General features: G+C 49.1%; 1 protein-coding gene across 7 annotated transcripts in view; it reads right to left on the reverse strand.

Moving 5' to 3' along the window:
- Positions 1-20,872, reverse strand: part of FAM131B (family with sequence similarity 131 member B) — a 112,583-nt gene that overhangs the window by 11,613 nt on the left and 80,098 nt on the right. For all 7 annotated transcript variants that reach the window (XR_016347516.1, XR_016347519.1, XR_016347517.1 and 4 more), the window contains exons 2-6: positions 8,898-9,007; positions 7,337-7,372; positions 2,173-2,266; positions 418-612; positions 24-167 (exon numbers count right to left, since the gene is read on the reverse strand). Coding sequence is in view for 2 of the 7 variants with exons in the window: in XM_075903493.2 (XP_075759608.1) it covers positions 24-167; positions 418-612; positions 2,173-2,266; positions 7,337-7,372; positions 8,898-9,007 (579 nt within the window). In the remaining 5 variants the exon portion in view is untranslated. The remainder of the gene's footprint in view (positions 1-23; positions 168-417; positions 613-2,172; positions 2,267-7,336; positions 7,373-8,897; positions 9,008-20,872) is intronic.

Genomic DNA, 20,872 nt, shown 5'->3' on the forward strand with positions numbered 1-20,872 from the left:
CAGGGCAGTGGGGTAGGGCTCACCCTGGCTCTCCATCAGCTCCTGGTAGTTCTCACTGTAGTTGCCTGCTGTGTTCTCCTGGTTGGAGTTGACACTCACATCCTCACCATCCATGGAGGACCAGGCCATCAGAGTGGCCTCGGAGATGGCGAACTGCTCCATCACCCCTGTACCAGAGAGAGCCAGGGAGAGCCAGTGGAGACATGAAGAGCCCCTCACCTACCCCTCCATCCCCCTACACACATACACTAACTCCTCTGAAACACTGATCCTTCCTATTCCTGCCTCAGGGGCATCACCTGCTCCCCACCATGCACCCCTTGGGGTCTTCCACCCCCGACCCGAGTTGCACCTTCCCACCTTACCTCTGTCCATTCCCCTCTCTGTACCACCCAGGCTCCCCTCTCTCAGGATTACCTGCAAGAAATCGGGCCTCCTTCTCGCCATCACTCAGGTCCGAGTAGGCATCAGCATCTTTGAGCACAGCCTCCTGCATGTGCTGCTGCTGGCTGCTACCTTTGCCCCAGCCTTGCCACTCAATCATGTGAGCCATACGGCCCTGTCCCATCGCTGTTGGCTTTGTGACGTGATCCTTCATGCTGCGGGATATCCCTAAGGGGCCAGACATCAGAAAACAAGGAGGGGCTATTACACAGCTCCAGAGCTGTTTGTCACTCTATTCCCTCCTCCCCAGAAAGGGGCTCCCCACATCGTCCCATGGACTCCTTCCCTAGATGGTGCCCCGCCTGCCCCTGTTCAAAGGGCCTACGAAGCAGCTCCAGAAGTCACAACTGCTCTCCATACCCCTCCCTGATATGGTTTCCCATCACTTCCTGGATGGGTCCCAGAGAGCTGCTGTGGCTTGAGGGGAGACACATTCCTCCAGCCCCTAAAGGGTGCTGCCAGGAGAGAGGCCAAACAGTATGCTGCATTACCAAAGGGGCTTTTGGGGCTGCTGCCCAGAGCCCCAGGCTGAGGAGGCCCCTTTAGCTCAGGGCCCTGGACTGCAGCCTGTAAAGCCCTTGTGAGGTGGTGCAGTGCACATAACAGAATTCATTGCGCACATGGACAGGAAAGAGTAGCGGGAACACTGGTTTTTGACTAGAACGTCCTGTTATAAAGGGACCCTGATGGCTCCAGTCAGCACCACTGACGGGGCCATTAAAGGTTTGGTCGGCGGTGCTAAGGCAGGGGAGCACGACCTGTCCTTGCTCCACACAGTGCCCTGGCCATGGGGCTGCTCACATGGCTCCACACTCCCATTGCCTGGGAACCACAGCCAGTGTGAGGTGCGGGGCAGTGTTTGCATCTCACAGCAGCACTTGGAGCCTCCTGGCCTGTGTAGGAACTAGACCGGCCAGCCACCTCTGGGGTGCAGCGCGGTGCCAGGACAGGCAGGGAGCCTTCTTTAGCCCTACTGCACCACTGACCAGGAGCTGCTCAAGGTAAGCCCATGTACATACCTCAAACCCCAACCCTCTGTCCCCTCTGTCCCAGCCTGGAGCTCCCCCAAACCCACAGCCCCCTCCTGCACCTCAAATCCTTAATCCTTGGCCCCACTCCAGAGCCTGCATCCCTAGCTGGAGCCCTCACTCCCCACCCCATACTCTATCCCCTCCGCCATCCCAGAGCCCCCTCTCATACTCTGACCCCTCACTCCCTCCTCACCCCAGAGCCCACTGCATCCCCAGTCCAGGCCCTCACCTCCTTCTGCACCCCAAGCCCCTGCCTCAACCCACAGCCTGCTGCAACACTCTGAATCCCTCAGCCCTGCCTCCCAGCCTGGAGCCCCCTTCTGCACCACAAACCCCTCATCCTGGCCCCTCCCCAAAGCCCACACCCCAGCTGGAGCCCTCACCCCCTCCCACTCTCCATTTCTCTGCCCCAGCCTGGAGCCCCTTCCCACACTCTGAACCACTAATTTCTGGCCCCATTCCAAAGCCCAAAACCCCAGTTTCTCCTCCACCCCTCCTGCACGCCAACAACCTGCCCCAGCGAAAGTAAGTGGGGGGGGGGGAGAGAATAATCCACTGAAGGAGGGGGAATGTAGCGAGCTGGGTGTGGGGCCTTGGGGAAGGGGCAGGACAGGGGTTGTGGAGGTGGGGAAGGGGCAGGGAAGATGCTTGGTTTTTTGCAAGTAGAAAGTTGGCAACCCTATCTGAGGGTTCTCACCAGAGAAAGACGACTTAGCCAGAGCCCCAATTCCATAGGCATTGGAGTTCCGTTTCAGCTTGGGGAGAATGGAGGTTGTGTCTTCCATGGACAGCTGGAAAGAGAAAAATTGTGAAGGTGTGAGAGAAAGGGTAGAAAAGAAGGAAAGAGAAAGGAAAAAGAAACCAAGAGTAGGCGAAGAAGAGGATGAAAATGAGAGATCAGTTGCAGAGCTCAGGGAGACAGAGGAAAGATGGGAAGCAGAAGAAAATGATGAGAGAAAGAATACAAAGGGAAGGGGGGAAAGGGATATGATCCAATCTGGACAGAGAATCTGCATAACTCTCTCTCAGGGCTGCATGAGGGGAGAGTAAGATTGGGGGGAGGCCCCTCCCAGGGACATGTTGTCCTCCCCCTGTCTCTATTTTGATGACTGTGGTGAGTTTTTCTGTATGGTGACTGCTGGTTTGGGGTTCAAGGAGTAGAGGATGAGAGAGTGATGAGGTGACAGCGCAGCAGGGCAGGGGCAAGAAGCAGTGATAACAGGGGAAGAATATGCTTCGGGACATTGCTTTCTCTCACATTTTAAATAATCTGTAATGAAAAATAAAATGATTCCCCTGTTACCAACCCATTTACAGCTACAACAAAAAGCAAACAAATAAACCTCATCTCTGTAATGCCCAAACATTCCTTTCCCTGTGCTCAGCCTCAGCTCAAGGGGGGAGGGGTTAATTGGGTGCCTGTTTTCCTAGAAGTGCCTTATTCTCCTTCTTCCTTGAGAATGACTAGGTCTTGAACTGCACTCCACTTGAACTAGTTTCTCTGCAGCTAAATCCATCAGATTCCTTTATGCATTCCCTCCAAAATCACAAGACTTTGGATGTGCTTATAAAATTAGGCACCTAAGACCATAGTTAGGCACCTAGGGGCTGATTTTTACAGGAGCTGGGCAACCAGTTGTCTCATGCCCACCAATAACAGATGAAGATATGCGTGAACAGCTCCTCTGAACATCGTAAGAATGGCCACAATATCCTGTCTCCAAGGGTATGTCTACACTAACTCGAATTAGGGAGGCTAATGTAGGCATTCGAAGTTGCAAATGAAGCCCGGGATTTAAATATCCCAGGCTTTATTTGCATTGTCCCGTCCGGGCATCATTTTTAAATCCCCTTAGTCCGAACTAACTGCCCGTGGCTACACGCAGCAGTCAAACGTTAACTCGAACTAATGCTTTAGTTCGAGTTAACTGTTACACCTCGTGGAATGAGGTGTAACAGTTAACTCAAACTAAGGCCTTAGTTCGAGTTAACGTTTGACTGCCGCGTGTAGTGCGGGCAGTTAGTTCGGACTAAGGGGATTTAAAAATGGCGCCCGGACGGAAAGATGCAAATAAAGCCTGGGATATTTAAATCCCGGGCTTCATTTGCAACTTCGAATGCCTACATTAGCCTCCCTAGTTCAAACTAGGGGGCTAATATAGACATACCCCAACAGTGGTTGATGCCAAATATTTCAGAGGGAATGACCAGGACAGTCCTCAAGTGATCCATCCCCTGTCGCCCATTCCCACAATCTGAGAGTCAGAAATTAAGGACACTGAGGGTGCATCTAGACTGGCAAGATTTTGCGCAAATGTGGCTGCTTTTGCGCAAAAACTTGCCAGCTGTCTACACTGGCCACTTGAATTTGCGCAAGAGCACTGACTTTGTAACGTACAAAATTAGTGCTTCTTGCACAAATACTTTCCCGTTCCCACTCGGGAAAAAGCCCTCTTGCCAAGAATACTTGCGCAAGAGGGCCAGTGTAGACAGGGAAGAACTGTTTTGCGCAAAAAAGCCCCGATGGCTAAAATGGCGATCGGGGCTTTCTTGCACAAAATCGCGTCTAGACTGGCCACAGATGCTTTTGCACAAAAGCACTTTTTGTGAAAAAGCATCCGTGCCAATCTAGATGCGCTTTTGCGGAACTACTTTTAATGGAAAAACTTTTCCGTTAAAAGTATTTCTGCAAAATCATGCCAGTCTAGACACAGCCAGAAAGTAATAGTTTTTGCCTTCCGAACATCCCCTGGCAATGAGTTCCACAGGCTCACTGTGTCTAATGTGAAGTACTTCCTTTGGTTTAAGCCTGATGCCTATTCATTTCACTGGGTGACCCCTGGCTAATGTGTTATGTGATGAGAGTGTTATATTACTATGCAGAGGACCAGTGCTAACAAGGTCAATTAATCAGGATGAATACAGCCCACTCCCAACAGTCAATGAAAAGGTGTGAATACCAAAAGAGGGGAAATTACTCGTAGTAAGCTAGCCATTCCCAGTCCCTATTCAGACCCAGTCTGAGAGTGTCAAGTCTGCATTTGAATTCCCGCTCTGCAGTTTCATGCTGAAGCCTGATTTTGATCTTTTTTTGCTCAAGTGTGACAACTTCAAAGTCTGTTACTGAGTGCCCAGGGAGGCTGAAATGTTCACCTGCTGGTTTTTCAATGTTGCTATTCTTAATGGCTGATTAGTGTCCATGGCCCAGTTGGGCCAGTATACACGGCAGAGGGGCATTATTGGCTCTTGGTGGCATAGATCACATTACAGGATGTGCAGGTGAATGAGCCTCTAATGGCATGGCTGATCTGGTTAGGCCCTATGATGGTGTTACTAGGGTAGATAAGTGGGCAGAGTTGGCAATGGGGTTTGTTGCAGGGTGAGTGTGTCTGTTGTGTGGTGTATAATTGATGGTTGAGGATTTGCTTCAGGTTACAGGGGCTGTCTGTAAGTAAGGACTGGCCTGCCTCCCAAGGCCTGTGAGAGTGAGGGATCATTTTCCAGGATAGGTCATAGATCCTTGATGAAGAGCTGGAGAGGCTAAAGCCAAGCCCTAAGGTACAACTGCATTTGCTCCAATCCTTCAGATGGAGCCGAACACTTACAGGATCTACATCAAGCATGCTTAAAACTGCAGTAGCCACCTGGGAAAGTAATGGAAGATTGACAGAGCCAGACGGGTACGCAGAAGTCACCTACTACAGGACAGGTCCAACAAGGAAAGTAACAGAATCCCACTGGCCATCACCTACAGCCCCCAGCTAAAAACTTTCCAGCACATCTTCCAGGATCTACAACCAGAAAGCAGATACTCCCCAAGGGTATGTCTACACTACAAAGTTAATTCGAACTAACAGACGTTAGTTCGAATTAACTTTGATAGGTGCTACACATACAAACCGCTAGTTCGAACTTAATTCGAACTAGCGGAGGGCTTAATTCGAACTAGGTAAACCTCATTCCACGAGGAGTAATGCCTAGTTCGAATTAAGCAGTTCTAATTAAGGGCTGTGTAGCCCCTTAATTCGAACTAGTGGGAGGCTAGCCCTCCCCAGGTTTCCCTGGTGGCCACTCTGGGCACCACCAGGGAAACTCGTCTGCCCGCCTCCCGGCCCCGGAGCTCTTAAAGGAGTACGGTTTGGCTACGGTGACCGTGTCAGGTGCAAGCCTGCCAGCACCCAGCCAGCAGTCCCTGCACCTGGCACGGCTCAAGCCAGCCACCCGCTGCCACCCAGCCCTCCGCCTCTTCCTGGGACCAGGCTGGCGGCTCCCGGGAGCCTGCCCAGGTCCGCAAGAGGTGGGCGCCTGCCTGGTCTAGTGCGGAGATCGTGGACCTCATCCACGACCTCCGCACTAGGCACAGAAAAGTGGCCGTCTAGGGCAGGATAGCTGCCAGCCTGGCCACCCTGGAGCAGGTTTGCATCAAAATCAGGGTGGTCCAGTGAGACCCCCGACCCTGAGCTTAGAACAGTGGTCCCCAACCTTTAGAGGCTGCCGGGCGCCAGGGGGCATGGCCGTTTGCCTGCCGGGTGCCAGAGGGCAGGGACACATGCACACCCGGGGGTGCCCCCCACCTATAGCCGCATGCTCAGGGCCAGGAGGGCCCTCCCCTGCAAGCGCCGCGCGCCCGGGGCTGGCGCCCCCCCAAGCACCGCGCGCCCGGGGCGCGAGCGGCCAATTCGCGGTGCTCCCGGGGCCGGCACTTACCATGCACCCGGGCCTGCTCCGGCAGAGCGCATGCACCATGTGCCCGGGGCCAGGCCAGCCCCGAGCACTTGGCGGGCGCACACAAATGGCCCGTGTTGGGGACCACTGGCTTAGAATGTCCATACTGGGTCAGACCAAAGGTACATCTAGCCCAGTAGCCTGTCTGCAGACAGCGGCCAACCCTAGGGACCCTGGAAGGGATGGACCGAAACAATGACCAAACCATTTGTTTCGTGCCATCCATCTCCAGCCTTCCACAAACAGAGGCCAGGGACACCATTTCTACCCCGTGGCTAATAGCACTCCATGGACCCACCCTCCATGAATTTATCTAACTTCTCTTTAAACTCTGTTCTAGTTCTAGCCTTCACAGCCTCCTGCAGCAAGGAGTTCCACAGGTTGACTATTTGCTTTGTGAGAACAACTTTCTTTTATTAGTTGAAGCCTGCTACCCATTCATTTCATTTGGTGTCCTCTAGTCCTTCTATTATGGGAACTAATGAAGAAATTTTCTTTATGCACCCTCTCCACACCACTTGTGCTTTTATAGACCTCTATCATATCCCCCCTCAGTCTCCTCTTTTCTAAGCTGAAAAGTCTCGGGGTACGTCTACACTACAACGTTAATTCGAACTAACTTAGTTAATTAAATTAGTTAATTCGAACTAAGCTAATTCGAACTAACGGATCCAGACTAAAAAACTAGTTCGAATTAGCGTTTTGCTAATTCTAACTAGCATGTCCACATTAAGTGGACCCTGAACCAGGCTTAAGGATGGCCGGAAGCAGTGCCGGCAGGGCATCAAAATGCTAATTCGAACTAGTTTTTAGGTCTAGATGCACTAGTTCGAATTAACTAATTCGAATTAAGTTAGTTCGAATTAGTGCTGTAGTGTAGACATACCCCAAAATATTACTGCAGGGTCTATAAACAGCCAGACACTCCATAATGATGCTTAGATTTACAGTGGCACTCCAGGATCTCAGAGATCACTCCATAATTATGTTCTCTAGTCACAGTGACAGAATTAGATACATTCTGATAATCCTGGGCTGCCATGGGGGGGAAACTTGAACATCCTGATCAGCTGTGCAAATGCTCCTTTGCTGTATCTCATGAAAGGAGGAGGGCTGCATGCAGGGCTTTTACTCACATTAATACCATCCCAAGAGAAATCTGTCCGGGTTTGCTATGGAAGAGAAGAAAGAGAACATGTTAATGTAACACAAGGTATAGTGTGTGCGACCATGTATTTCTCTAGTGGCTGGTCCTAATGATTATAACAGCCTGCTACTTACTCACAGGTAAAGGAGTTACTCCTTTAGCTCAAGTGATATGGGCTTGTGCTTTTGGTGCTGAAGGTCCCGGCTTCATTGTCTCCTGGTGACTGTGGTGTTTGTATGTATGCGGCCATGATGTATGATTGGGAATAAACAAAGAAACAGAGAAGGAAAAAGGAAGAGATACAGACAATACATAACCCTCAGATAGGAGCCCCCTGCATTCACACACTGCCTTCCTTCACTCAACACTGAGCACTGGCAAGTTCAGATATTTTCAAAGAGGGTGAATTTGTCAGATGCTTATTTCCGGGCAGTAACAAGTGCATAACCCTTGAAATCACTCAAGGGGAAATTTCAGGTACATGATTCTATAACAGGCTACAAAACCATTCGTTCCTGAAGTGGTTAATTGCATCTGCACTAAGCCAATCTTCCTTCAGCAAGCCAGTTCTAAGTGTCCCCTTTGGTCAGTGTAGTGCTAATTCACTGAAGATCTCCCCAGTTTGTGACACAGCTCCCTAAAAGAAGAGATTCTGGGAGTTATGCTCCACAGTTGAAGAAGTGCTGAATCAAGATGCACTTTTTATATCCTGTTACTTTGTATGTGCTTTGTAAATGAACATGGCATAGCTACTGAGTAAAAAGAACCTTGATCTTTTTGTTTAATATGAAAGGTCTCATGATTGCATGCGCTGGACATTACAAAGCAGAAAACTCAGATGTGTTAAATTACAGGAGCATCATTCAAACCAAGAAATGAATCAGCACAGGAGATACTATAGGATAATTTAACAGCAGAGATTTAACTGTGAATATCCGCTAAAAACATAAGGAGAAACTAAAACGCTCATTGTTTTCCCCTAACAGTGTAGCTCTGTTCTGTAAAGAAGATATAGCTTCAATGCCAGGGCCTCCCATCCACAGCCTGGATAAATGCTGCAGAGATCATTTGATCACCTAATATGTGTTCTTTGATACTTCACCAGAATTAGAAGCTTAAGGTGAGTCAATGGGAGAGTTTCTCCTGCAGGTAGATGACCTAAGGTAGATTCACATAGCTGGAGTTGTGTAACCTGGGGTAACTTTAGTCCATAGTGTAGGTCAGCCCTAAGCCGTCATTAAAGTAATTCAGATGGAAATGATTCAGACTCACCCTGAGCTAGTTTTCATTTTCTACTGTAGGGACACTTGGGAAATGTTACAAGCACTCTTATCTATGAAACGTTACTAAGTCCAGATTTTCAACTGTAGCCTCTGATTTCAGGTATCTCAATTTTCAGCTGTTCAACTGAAAAATCAAAATTCCCACTGTGCAAGTAAGACTTCTGTGTCTTTTCCCAACTGAGGTTGATTACCTCAGCCCCTTGTATGTGTTCAGTGGGGTTGAGAAAATTCTAGTTTTCTCCCATTAGGCGTAGGATGGACACTCACCTCTGTGGAGGGTCGGTGGATGCTGCTGCCATGCAGTGAGCTGGTGCTATCCATATTAATCTGGTCCACATCTTTCAATCCCTTCCAATCCACTGCAATCACCTCATTCCCTGCAAGGACACAACATCCAGTCACGATTTCTTATTGCCATCACTTTAAACAGTGCCTGCCATAATGGGTTTTACATCAGAGTTCAGCAAGGCCAGGAATGTGTGTCATAATTTCATAAAGTTTAAAGCCATAACAAGCCATTTAGATAATCTAGTCTGGCCTTCAGTTTTGCCCACGTATCCCTGTATTAAGCCCAAGAACTTGTATTTGGTTAAAGTATATTTTCTAGACAGATCTCCTGCACTGATACAGGATGGAGACTCCTCCACTGGTAGGATCCTCCACCGTCACTGTTAAAATGCTGTGGCTTATTTCTGATTTCACTTTATCTAGCTTCAGCTTCTAGGTGTTGGTTCTTGTTACAGCTTTCTCTAGAACAGGCCTGGGCAAAATATGGCCCGTGGGCCGCATCCAGCCCACCAAGCCACTGGATCCAGCCCATGAAGGCAGTGGGACGCCCCAGGCAGCCTCCCCTGCTTGTCCCGCAGACACGCGTGCCGCTCAGAAATGCAGCTGTGGGGTACTTTCTCTTTTTGAGTCCAGAAGGGAGGGGGAAAGATTAAGATGCTGCTCCCATACCCAGCACAATCCCATTGGCTGGGTTTTAGACAGAAACTGGCCAATGAGAGCACGAAGCACAACCCTCCTGCTCAGTTACTCAGTCAAGCACATGGCCGAGCAGGCAGAAATGTTTTAAGCTTTGCAAGCCTTTAGCTTTGCAGGCAGGCAGGCTGGTTTGGCTGCTGGCTGGTAAGCCTCCTCACCAGAACCTGCCTCTGGCACCCCAGTCCCCGCTCCCCCTTTCCCAACCCTCTGCTCCATACTCCTGCCCCTCAGCTCCACATGCATCCATATCCCCTCCCAGATCTGGCACCCCAATCTCCTGCCCAAGATCACAATCCCCTCCTACCCTAGGTCACATCCCAAAACCCTGCACCCCAGTCCTCTGTCCTAGGACACAACCGCCTGCTTCATCCCAACTCCCTCCCAGACTCCAGTCACTCTCCTGCACCCCAGTCCCTTACCCCAAGCTCCCTTCTGCACCCAACCTCCATCCCAGACCCCGCACCTCCTCCATTAATGCCATGAAAGAGTGCGGCTCTTGATCCCTTTCCAAAATCCTGGAGTGGCTCCCCATCAAAAATTATTGCCCACCCCTGCTCTAGATAAAGAGCCCTTCAGCACCCAGCATTTTTCCCTGTGAAGATACTTATCCACCATAATCAAGTCAGTGTTCTTTTTGATAAACTCTCTCTGGTAAGTCTCTCCCTGTGCAGCATTCTCTCCAGCTCTCGGATTTGTGGTTCTTTTCTGCAGCCTGTCCAGTTTTCCAACATAAATTCTTAAAATGTGGACACCAGACTGAATGCAGTATTCCTGTATTAATCTCACACATACCATGTACAGAGGTACAACCACCTCCTTACCCGAGCTGGCAATTTCCAAGGGCAAACTAGTGTAGGACAGGGTACTGGCTTAAAGCCTGGTTAAAATGGGAGAAATAATGGCATCAATGGTCAGCAAATTTAGAAGGAATCTTTTCAAACTCTGAACACATCCCTTCAAAACTGAGGAGTAGGAGTGGTCTGTCCACTACCTCAGAGTTGGAATTCTGCTATAGGATGCAGCATGGCCAACTGGACCTGAACTAGTAGCAGACTAGTAGTCAGCAACTCTGCATGTCTCCGATTGCTTAATGCTTCAAGCCTGAGATTCTGCATTAGTGTCGTTTTCATATAATCAAGTTTTTGACTTCTGTTTATATAATACTGAAAACTGAAATGAGTCATGACATGTATAACTTCATTGAGAAAATACCAAACTGGTACATATACATGTATTTCAAATGCTCAGTATTATAATTATATATATTAGTATTACACCCACTGCATGTTTACTTTTTATTTGTACAACTCCAAATTAATCTAGAAATCTACTGCCTTCTCTGACCATAATTTGAATATGTGAATAAAACTGAGTAGAATACAGCGTACATTAAAGAAACACTTTTTAAAACAGAAAATGCCTTACCTTGGAACTAACTAGTTTTTTCCTGAGATGGTAAAAACCAGGGATATGCCTACACTGCAACGCTATTTCAGGATACCAGAGTATCCTGAAATAGCTATCCCGCATCTTCACAGCAAGCCCGTTATTTCAGGATCACTAGTCCGACATCCCTGTAAATTTCATTCTACGAGGAGTAAGGGACGTTTCAGAATAGCACTTTTCTTTGAAATTTGATGCTTTGCTTTGAAATTTGCAGCGCCAAATGATGAAATAAATTATTTCGAAATAGCATCAAAATAAAATATGCAATTTGCATAGCTCCAATTACATACCTTATTTCGAGTTACAATGCAGTGTAAACGCACCCCAGGAAACCTGGTGAAACCCACTTCTGGTACATACCATGTCATCCCTGCTCCCATCTCCTATTCATTACGTCCTTGTTGATATGTCCATGAATTGCATTAGTCTTTCCATGTCACAGCATCACTGTGAGCTCATGTTCAATAATTTGTCCACTGTAAGGCCAAAATCCTTTTCAGAGTTACTGCTTTTGAGAACATGATCCCCCATTCTGCAGCTATTATCAGCATTCCTTGTTCCTACATCTCTAATTTTGCATGTGCCAGTATTAAAGCACATATTGCTTGAACAGGTCCTGTTTACCAAGTGACCCAGATTTTTCTATAGGACTTCCCTGCCCTCATCATTATTTATCACTCAGACAATCATTGTGTCATCCTCAAACTTTATCAGCAGAAATTTTATATTTACTTCCAGATCAATGAAAATGTTGTAAAGTATTGAGCCTAGTATCAATGTCGGTGAAACCCCACTAAAAACACACACTAATTTGATGATGATTCCCCACTGACCACTGTTTTTTGAAATCTGTCAGCCAGTTCTTAATCCATGTACCATGTGCTTTGTTAATATTGCATTGTGATCATTTTTTAATCAAAATGTTGTGTGGTATTGAGTCAGATGCCTTACAAAAGTCTAAAGGCTAAGAATGAGCTAAGGTGAGAATTTAAAATGCAATAGGTATTCCACACTAAATGTGGGGCTACATTATGAGGCAAAGTCGACCAAATGTATGCAGCTCCAGATTATGAATAATGTAGCGGGAGTTGATGTTCCTTAGGTCAAGTTGTTATTGTTATGGGAGGAAACTCTCCCATTGACTTCCTTTGTACTTGTCACTCTGGCGGAATACCAGAGTCAATGAGAGTGTGCTCAGTGGTCCATTTAGTGGGTCTTCACTAGACCAGCTAAATCGACACCCAGGAGATTGATCACCATAGCTTCAATACCCTGGTAAGTATGGCCAGACCCTAAATCCTTGTATGGACATGCTTATTTCACACTTAGGGCATATCTAAACTAGGAAATTATTTCAAAATAAGTAAAATCGAAATAACTCCCAAAATAACAAAATCAAAATAGCAGGTCTCCACTATGGGGAAACGTCAAAATTAGTCAGAATTATTTCGTAATAGCGCATCCACACTGATTGGAGCCTGCGTCAGACTTACAGCCCTTCCCCTCCCCCCTACCTCTCGGAAGCATGCTGGGGAGTACACCAGGAGGGCAGATACTTCCTGTGGCTGCTTAGTCAGGCAAGCTGTGATGTGTGTTTACAGGGGCTCCCCTCTACAACCGCATCTCGGCCCCCCATCATGGGCATGCACCTTCTCGTGCTCTCATTGCCCTTGCGGATGCCACAGCATTCACAGCCTGGAGCCAGAGCTGCTGCAAAGCAGTGCCAGGCTCACAGGCCTCGTGCTGCATCTATGGCACAGGAGTTCCAGACTGTCCGCATGTTGCTCCAGCAGGGTGAGAGCCAGCCCAGACTGCAAGCCCTGTTCTCACAGGTCCTAGCACTCCTGCACATGCCCCTCAATCCCCTGGACACCCGGAGACTCTACTTCTGACGGTGGGAAACCAGTTCATACTGTTGGGACCACATTGTCCTGCAGCTCTGGGACAACCAGCAGTGGCTCCACCTTCCTGGAGCTCTGTGAGTAGCCTGCCCCTGTCCTCAGGTGACAGAACACCCGACTAAGACCCACCATCCCCATGCAGAAGCACATGGCCATTGCCCTGTGGAAGCTCCCCACGCCGGACAGCTACTGCTCTGTTGGGAACCAGTTCAACATCGGGAAATCCACAGTTGGGGCCATGCTCATACAAGTAGCAAAGGCCATTGACCGTGTGCTGCTGCAGAGGGTCGGCACTCTGGGCAATGTGGACACCATTGTGGACAGCTTTGCTGCCATGGGCTTCCCCAACTGCAGGGGAGAGGGCATTGACGGCATCCACATCCCTATCCTGAACCCTGACCACGATATCTTGGACTACATCAACAGGAAGGGGTACTTCACCATGGTTCTGCGGGCCCTCATGGACCACAAGGGACACTTCTCCGATATTAATGTCAGATGGTGGGGGAAGGCACATGATGCCCACATCTTCTGGAATTCCTGCCTCTTCAGAAAGATGCACGCTGGCATTTTTTTCCCCAACCGCACCACCAGAGTCGGGGAGGTGGAGATGCCCATCTGCATCCTGAGCGACATAGCCTGCGCCTGGCTCCCAAAGCCCTACACAGGCAGCCTGGACCCCAGCAAGGAGCACTTCAACGCCAGGCTGAGCAGGTGCCACACAGTGGTGGAGTGTGCCTTTGTCTGCTTAAAGGGGAGGTTCAGGAGTCTCCTCACCTGCCTGGACCTCAGCAAGCGCAACATCCCCTTTGTGGTGGCAGCTGGCTGTGTGCCCCACAACCTTTGCGAGAGCTAGGGGGAGACTTTTCTGTTAGCTGGGGGCTGAGGCTGAACATCTGGCCAGGACATATGAGCAGCTGGACACCAGTGCCATTCCAAGAGCACTGTGCTCACCAGAGAGGCCTTGAGGGAGAGTTTTATCCAAGGCCAGTTGTGAGACTCTCCCCTGTGCCTCTCCACACGGGGCCCCTACGTTCCCTCTGTGTGCCTTCCCCTGCCCTCCCTTCCCACTTTCCCCCCTGCCCTGCAGAGCAAATAAAAAAGCCTTCTTTTGAGAAACAACAGGACTGTTTATTGGGGGGACATAGAACAGGGGAGGAACCAGGGAAAGAACTTGGAATGAGGAGGGAGAAATGAGAGGAGGGGAGCTCAGGGATAGGTCTGGGACTGGCGCCTGCCCGTGGTTGTTTGGGAGGCTTTGGCTGCCTGAGAGGTCCCACCACCCCCATGTTCTGTGGCCCAGGAAGTTCCTGGTAGGATAGGAGGGGAAGCCATGGGGGGGGGGGAGTGGCGGAGAAAAGGATGGTGTAGGGATGTAATAGTGTAATCAATTAACTAATTAATTGATAAGCAAAAGCTAAACCGCATGCATTTCCCTCTTCTCCTCCCCCTCTTGTCAATGCTTTTTTTTTTTTTGCAGGCTGGCCAGCAGCCCAGCTCAATCCTTGATCATGGACCGGCCAGCTCAGATTGCAGTGGCTGCTGTCCCCACCCTCAGAAACTATAGAATAGTTGAGTAACTGATAAGAATTCATGAGGTTAATTGACAATTCAATTACCCAATATTTAACATCCCTAGGCTGGTGGTCTGCTCTATGCACGCAGCCATGCGATCCATCACCGAGGTGAGGGAGGATCATATGGCCTTTTGCTGGCATGCCAGCTGGTCCCAAATGGCCTTCCTCTGCTCCCAGTTAGCAGCCCACTCCTGGCGTTCCTTATTCAGGTCCTGGACAAGGGACTGCAGGCAGCCCATCTGCTCACACATGAGGTCCTCCCAGGTGCATTTCCACCTGCAGATCCCGCGGAGTCGTGCAGAGGAGGGGGTGACATGCCACGCTAGCAGCTGGCCCAGCTGTGAAGAAAGGTCACAGGGGCAGTCCTCCTGGGAGACACTGTGCATGAAGCCTGGCCCTGATCTCTGAGCTAACACCAAAGGTCTCAGTTCAGACGAGGCGATGTGCTTTGGGCAAGGCCATCTCTTGCCTAGACAGTGAGCACTTTTCAGCAGGGGCATGGACATCTCAGGGGAGCATCAGTACACCCAGAGCCTGGGGACAAGCTGGCATGGGAAGGTGCCAGCCAGGACAGGAGCCTGTGGCTGGGAGGAAGGGATGAGGGGGCTCAGCTTCCTTCTGTGTCCTGCACACACTGGGTCCATCACTGGCAGTGTCCCACAGAGAGAGAACTTCTATCCCTGCCCACTGGAAGAGGGCAGTTGTTGGGGGAGCTGTGTGTGAGTGGCAGGGTTCTTCCTTTTTCCTCCTCCTGGCAGGTTCCTATGCATGAGCTCCGTCTCCTCCATATCACCGTGCTTGATTGGAAACAGATGCTGCCTGAGTGAAGGCATGAGCCTGTGCCATGTGCGGTACTGCTGTGTGGTTCCATGATCCCAGCCTACTTAGTGGTGGCTTGTTGTGGGAAGGTGTCCCATCACGGAGGCCAGAGTAAGGCAGGCCTCTCCAGGAACCTTGTGAGGAGTGAGTGGTTCCTGTGTGAGAGCGTCATGGGGATGAGTGCTCTGGACTAGTGCTTCATGTGCATCCCCATGCACAGGCTGTTGTGCAACCCCCAGGCTGAGTAGGCCAAGAGAGGAGCACGCAGCCCCTTGTAGCACATTGTCCAACCACACGTGTAAATAGGGAAAGTTATAGAACTCAGCTGAAGTTCCCTCCCCTGGTTCCTCCAAAGCCTGGGAGACATCCTGGGAAGTGGGGAGGGGGAGGGGAAGGAATGGCTCAAGGGTGTTGTGCATGGTAGCCTGGCTGGCCTCCTCATTCTCCTCTTCTTCATCTGCAACTCTGCCCTCGTGGAGGCTGACACCGGACGTGTCCTGGCTGGACTCCATGATGATGGGAAGGGGAGGTGACCTGTTCCCCTCCCAGGATGGCATCCAGCTGCTCATAGTAGTGGCATGTATGTGGTGTTGCCCTGGAGCATCTGCTTTGCTCCCTGGCCTTGTGGTAGGCCTGCCGGAGCACCTTCGCCTTCATGTGGCCCTGGTGCAGGGTCCAGTTGTGGCCTTTGTCAGCCAGGTTGGCGGTGATCTGGCTGTACACGTCTGCATTTCACTTTTTGGTGCAGAGATCCTGGAAGTTGGTCTCCTCCCCCCAGACCTTGATGAGGTCCAGGATTTCCACACCAGGCCAGGCCAGAGTGCTCCTGCATCCCTGGACATGGCATCCAAGGGTGCAGCAGGTGTGTTGGCAGCTGTGGGAGACTCTGAAGGAGTGTTGGCTGCCATGGCTCCTGGGATGCTATTGTCTCGCACTGGGCTGGCAAAACTGGCCACATGCAAGAAGCCCTTCACCTGCAACCTGGAGTTTTAAGCTCTGCAGGAGGAGGTGACCAGTGGAGATGGCAGGTGTGGCCAGAGCGGTCAGAAGCGCAGTTGTGAGAGGCCTCTGGAGGCCAATTATTTCAAAATAGCAGCAGCAAAGCATCCGTACTAATGCTATTTTGAAATGAGTGTTATTCCCCAAGGAAAACAGAAATATAGATTTCGAAATAACCAGCCCATTATTTCGAAATAACAAACTTGGTAGTGTGGACGCTCTGCTTATTATTTTGAAATATGGGGGGTTATTCCCTAAAATTCAGGGCTAAGAGTGCCTATTTATGGATTAGGTTTATCCACTGACAAAGTGGGTCAAGCTAACCCAAATGAAGATACTCTTAATACAGAATAAGATTTCCACACAACAAACTACTGAGGAACAGCCAGCTATTCACCAGTACTTATTCTGAAATATCTATTCTGAGGTTTTTCCTTCCATATATTGCATCTATGATGTTACCATCAGTGCAATTTGCACTCTTATCAAAAAAATAAACTGAAATTAATTTGACAGGACTTATTTTCCATCTTATCATGTTGACTGGCGCTAATAATATTCCTGACCTTTAATTCTTTATCAGATGAAACCTGTATGAGTTTTTCCCATTATTTTCTCCAAGATTAAGGTCCAGATAAGTAACCTACAGTCACCCAGATCATCCTGCTTGCCCTCTTTGAATACTAGCATTTTCCCCATATTCCAAACGGTGTTAAAATGAACATCAGTTAGCCAGAGATCTTGTCAGTCAACTCTTTTAGGATTTGGGAGTGCAAGTTATCTGGGCCTATTGACTGTAAAATGTTTAACATGCTCCTTAGTTAATAATGGATTAGAAAGTACTTCATCAGCCACATGTTATATGAGTCTCTCATCTTGCTTTTTTCCAAATGCAGAACAGAAATATTTAACTCTATTGTCTTTCCTGTGTCTTTATTAACATTTTTACAAAGGATTGACTTCTATACTTTCTAGGAGTTCTTTGGTTGCCAATATACTTTAAATCTCTTTGTATTCTTTAGCCGCACATTTTTCCTGGATGTCTTTTTTTGCCTCTTTATAGTTTCTAATTTATACTGATTGTTTTCTCATTTTCTCTTTTCCCATTTATTATATATTCTTCTTTTACTTCTAAATTCTGCCATCACTTCACCACTGAACCCACCTAGTTTTTTAGCCATAGTTTCCCTCTTTCTTGATTGTTGAATCATGTCTTTTTGGTCAGCAAACCCCCCCCCCCCCCCCAAAAAAAAAAACCTTCTTAAAAGCTCTCAATATTCAGTCACATTTTTCTCACAATCAGTTTTGCTCATGAAAGCAGTAAGTATAATGTATTTACACACATACACACTGGTTGGAATGATTTTTGATTTTTTCATAGGTTCTTAGATTCTAAAGGCAGAAGGACCTATTGAGATCATTTAGTCTGACCTCCTGCGTAACATAGGCCATAGAACTTATTGTGATCAAGTGTGCAACTGTCATGAAGGCTAATGGCATATTAGGTTGCATTAAGAGGAGCATTGCCAGTAGATCCAGAGATGTCATTATTCCCCTTTATTCGGCTCTGGTGAGGCCACATCTGGAGTATTGTGTCCAGTTCTGGGCCCCCCACTACAAAAAGGATGTGGACGCATTGGAGAGGGTCCAGCGGAGGGCAACCAAAATGATTAGAGGGCTGAAGCATATGACTTATGAGGAGAGGCTGAGGGAGTTGGGTCTGTTTAGTCTGTAGAAGAGAAGAGTGAGGGGGGATTTGATAGCAGCCTTCAACTTCCTGAAGGGAGGTTCCAAAGAGGATGGAGAGAGGCTGTTCTCAGTAGTGACAGATGGCAGAACAAGGAGCAATGGTCCAGGTTGGATATTAGGAAAAACTATTTCACTAGGAGGGTGGTGAAGCACTGGAATGGGTTACCTAGGGAAGTAGTGGAGTCTCCATCCCTAGAGGTGTTTAAGTCTCGGCTTGAAAAAGCCCTGGCTGGGTTGATTTAGTTGGGATTGGTCCTGCCTAGAGCAGGGGGCTGGACTTGATGACCTTCTGAGGTCTCTTCCAGCTCTATGGTTCTATGATTCTATGATCATGAGGGTTGGGCAGAAGCCTGGGGACTAAGGGGTTAACCTAGCTAGGTAGCGGTCAGCCAACAGAAATGCAGGTAGGGATTTCAAACTTAGACAAAGGAATTTTGGGGTTTTCCCTCCTTTGTCTCTAGCCAGTTTTGCTCTCTAGATACTGAGGGAGACAAGACACATCTCTCTACAAGAAAAAGACTCTTCATAATGTGTAAGTGGGGCAAAATCTAGATAAATCCGTCAGGGTTTATTGTTTTCTGTTTTGGGAATTTGGGTCTGATGTCTGTGCTGATAGAAATGGTTTTTTTCCCTCTCTTCTGTAACTAAGATCTGAGCCCATGGGGGTCCCCCATGAGTATATTAATTGGTGACTTTTTCCATCTAGTCTTTATGCTTGCAACAGGAGTATTGTTTTGGTAATAAAAGTTCTTTCTTTTTTATTAACCTGGTATTGGTTCATTTCTGTGTCCTGGAAGATCTGTCTGTGGATTTCTGCATGCCTCTGACTAGGGGACTACTACCACAGACAGCAATTTGTATTTTCTCTGTTCTTTTTCAATCTCTTTGAGGAAAAGAGCTTTGGGAGCCCTGGGGTTGGTTTCAAGTATCCACCCCTGTTTGTGGGTTCAAAAGCAGATTGATGGTGGCAGCGGATTTTATCCCCAAAATCTAGGTTTTTAAGATTTTGGGAGGAAGTTTTATACCAAAGCCTGGAAATATAAGGTTTTGGGGTTGCTTTTGCAGGCCTCCACTTCTGCAATCATGATGCCAGAGTGGAGAATTAGTCATGACAGTAGCACACACAGATGCTGAAAGAGTTAATGTTGGCCTGAGAGGCCAATAATGTTACCTGGCTCCATCTGGAAGAAGACCTAGGCTTAATAGCCCATGAAGAAGCAAGCTAGTGAAAACTTAAAACCAGCAAATAGTCCTGCAGCACTTCAGGCTATGTCTAGACTGCTGGCGTCTTTCAGAAGAAGCTTTATTCGGAAGAGATCTTCCAAAAAAGCTTCTTGCAAAACAGAACGTCAACACACAAAAGTGCATCGAAAAAGTGATGCTCTTTTTTGAAAGAGCATTCAGGCTGATAGGACGCTCTCCTGCATAAAAGGCCACCCGGAACCACTTCTGGCAGGGCTTTCCGTCACCAGTTGCTTCCGAGTGCTGGTGCCAGAGCCTTGCAGAGACATGCACTTAAAGGGACCCCCCTGGACAGCCGTTTCTCTGCTTCTGCTGTATGCTCGCTATCTCTTCGGGGAACAGCAAAGCTTCAGCAGTGCCTGCTGTGGTTGCCCTGTTCTTTTTTGGACACCACAGCTTTGTTCTCTGTGCCATGGAATCAGAGCTGCCCCTGGGCATGCGATGGCCCCACACGGCCATGCTGAAGTTTTTGCAGCACTTTGTGCCAGCTGCCTTCCTGGTCCTAACCAAGCTCGACCCCAAGCTTATTCTGGGGGCCCTCTCCCTGGGTGCAGGAGCTACATTCTGGCAACCGCAACCCACAGTGGAGAGGCAGTGGCTCCAAAACTTCCGCATGCGGAAAGCCACCTTTTTGGAGCTATGTGCCTAGCTCACCCCTGCCCTCTGTAGACATGACACCCACTTGTAGCCGGCCTTCCCCCCTGGAGAAGCGGGTCACAATCGCCCTCTGGAAGCTCGCCACCCCTGTGAGCTACTGGTCGGTAGGCAACCAGTTCGGTGTGGGGAAGACCACTGTCGGGACCCTCCTCATAGAGGTGAGGCACTCTCGGGATGCAGGAAAGGAGGGTTGGGAGCTATGGGGGGTGGAGTGGGGGTAAGGAGAAGCCCCATCCATGGGGGGTTGTGCCATCCTGCCCTCACACAGCCCTGATGCTGGGGGAGCAGCCTCATGGGAGGTGGCTCCTGGAGTGTTTTGGGGGGAGAAGATGGAAGGGGGTCGGGCACCTCCCAATGCTCAGGCACTCCCTCTCTCATTCTCTGTTTTGTGTGTTTGTCTCCTTCTGCAAGTTGTTAGGGCCATCAACTCCATTCTGCTGTGGAGGGTCATTCCCCTGGGAGACCTGGACTCAATTGTGGCCGGATTTTCTGCCCTGGGGTTCCCGAACTGCAGTGGAGCCATAGATGGGACCCGCATGCCAATCCGCGCATCGGACCATCAAGCAGCCCAGTACAGAAATCGGAAGGGCTATTTTTCAATGGTGCTGCAGACCCTGGTCGACCATTGCGGACACTTCACAGACATTTTTGTGGGTGGTCCAGCAAGGCACATGATGCCCAAGTGTTCAGAAACTTCAGCCTGTACCACAAGCTGGAGGTGGGCACATTTTCCCCCCAAGGACTCTGCCATTGGGGATGTGCAGTTGCCACTGTGCATCATTTCGGACGTAGCCTGCCCCCTCATGCTGTGGCTGATGAAGCTATACACTCACTGGCCACCTGGACCCCAGCAGGGACCAATTCAATG

This window comes from Pelodiscus sinensis, chromosome 1 (assembly GCF_052426305.1).
Source record: "Pelodiscus sinensis isolate ZL-2025 chromosome 1, ASM5242630v1, whole genome shotgun sequence".
Lineage (NCBI taxonomy): Eukaryota > Metazoa > Chordata > Testudines > Trionychidae > Pelodiscus > Pelodiscus sinensis.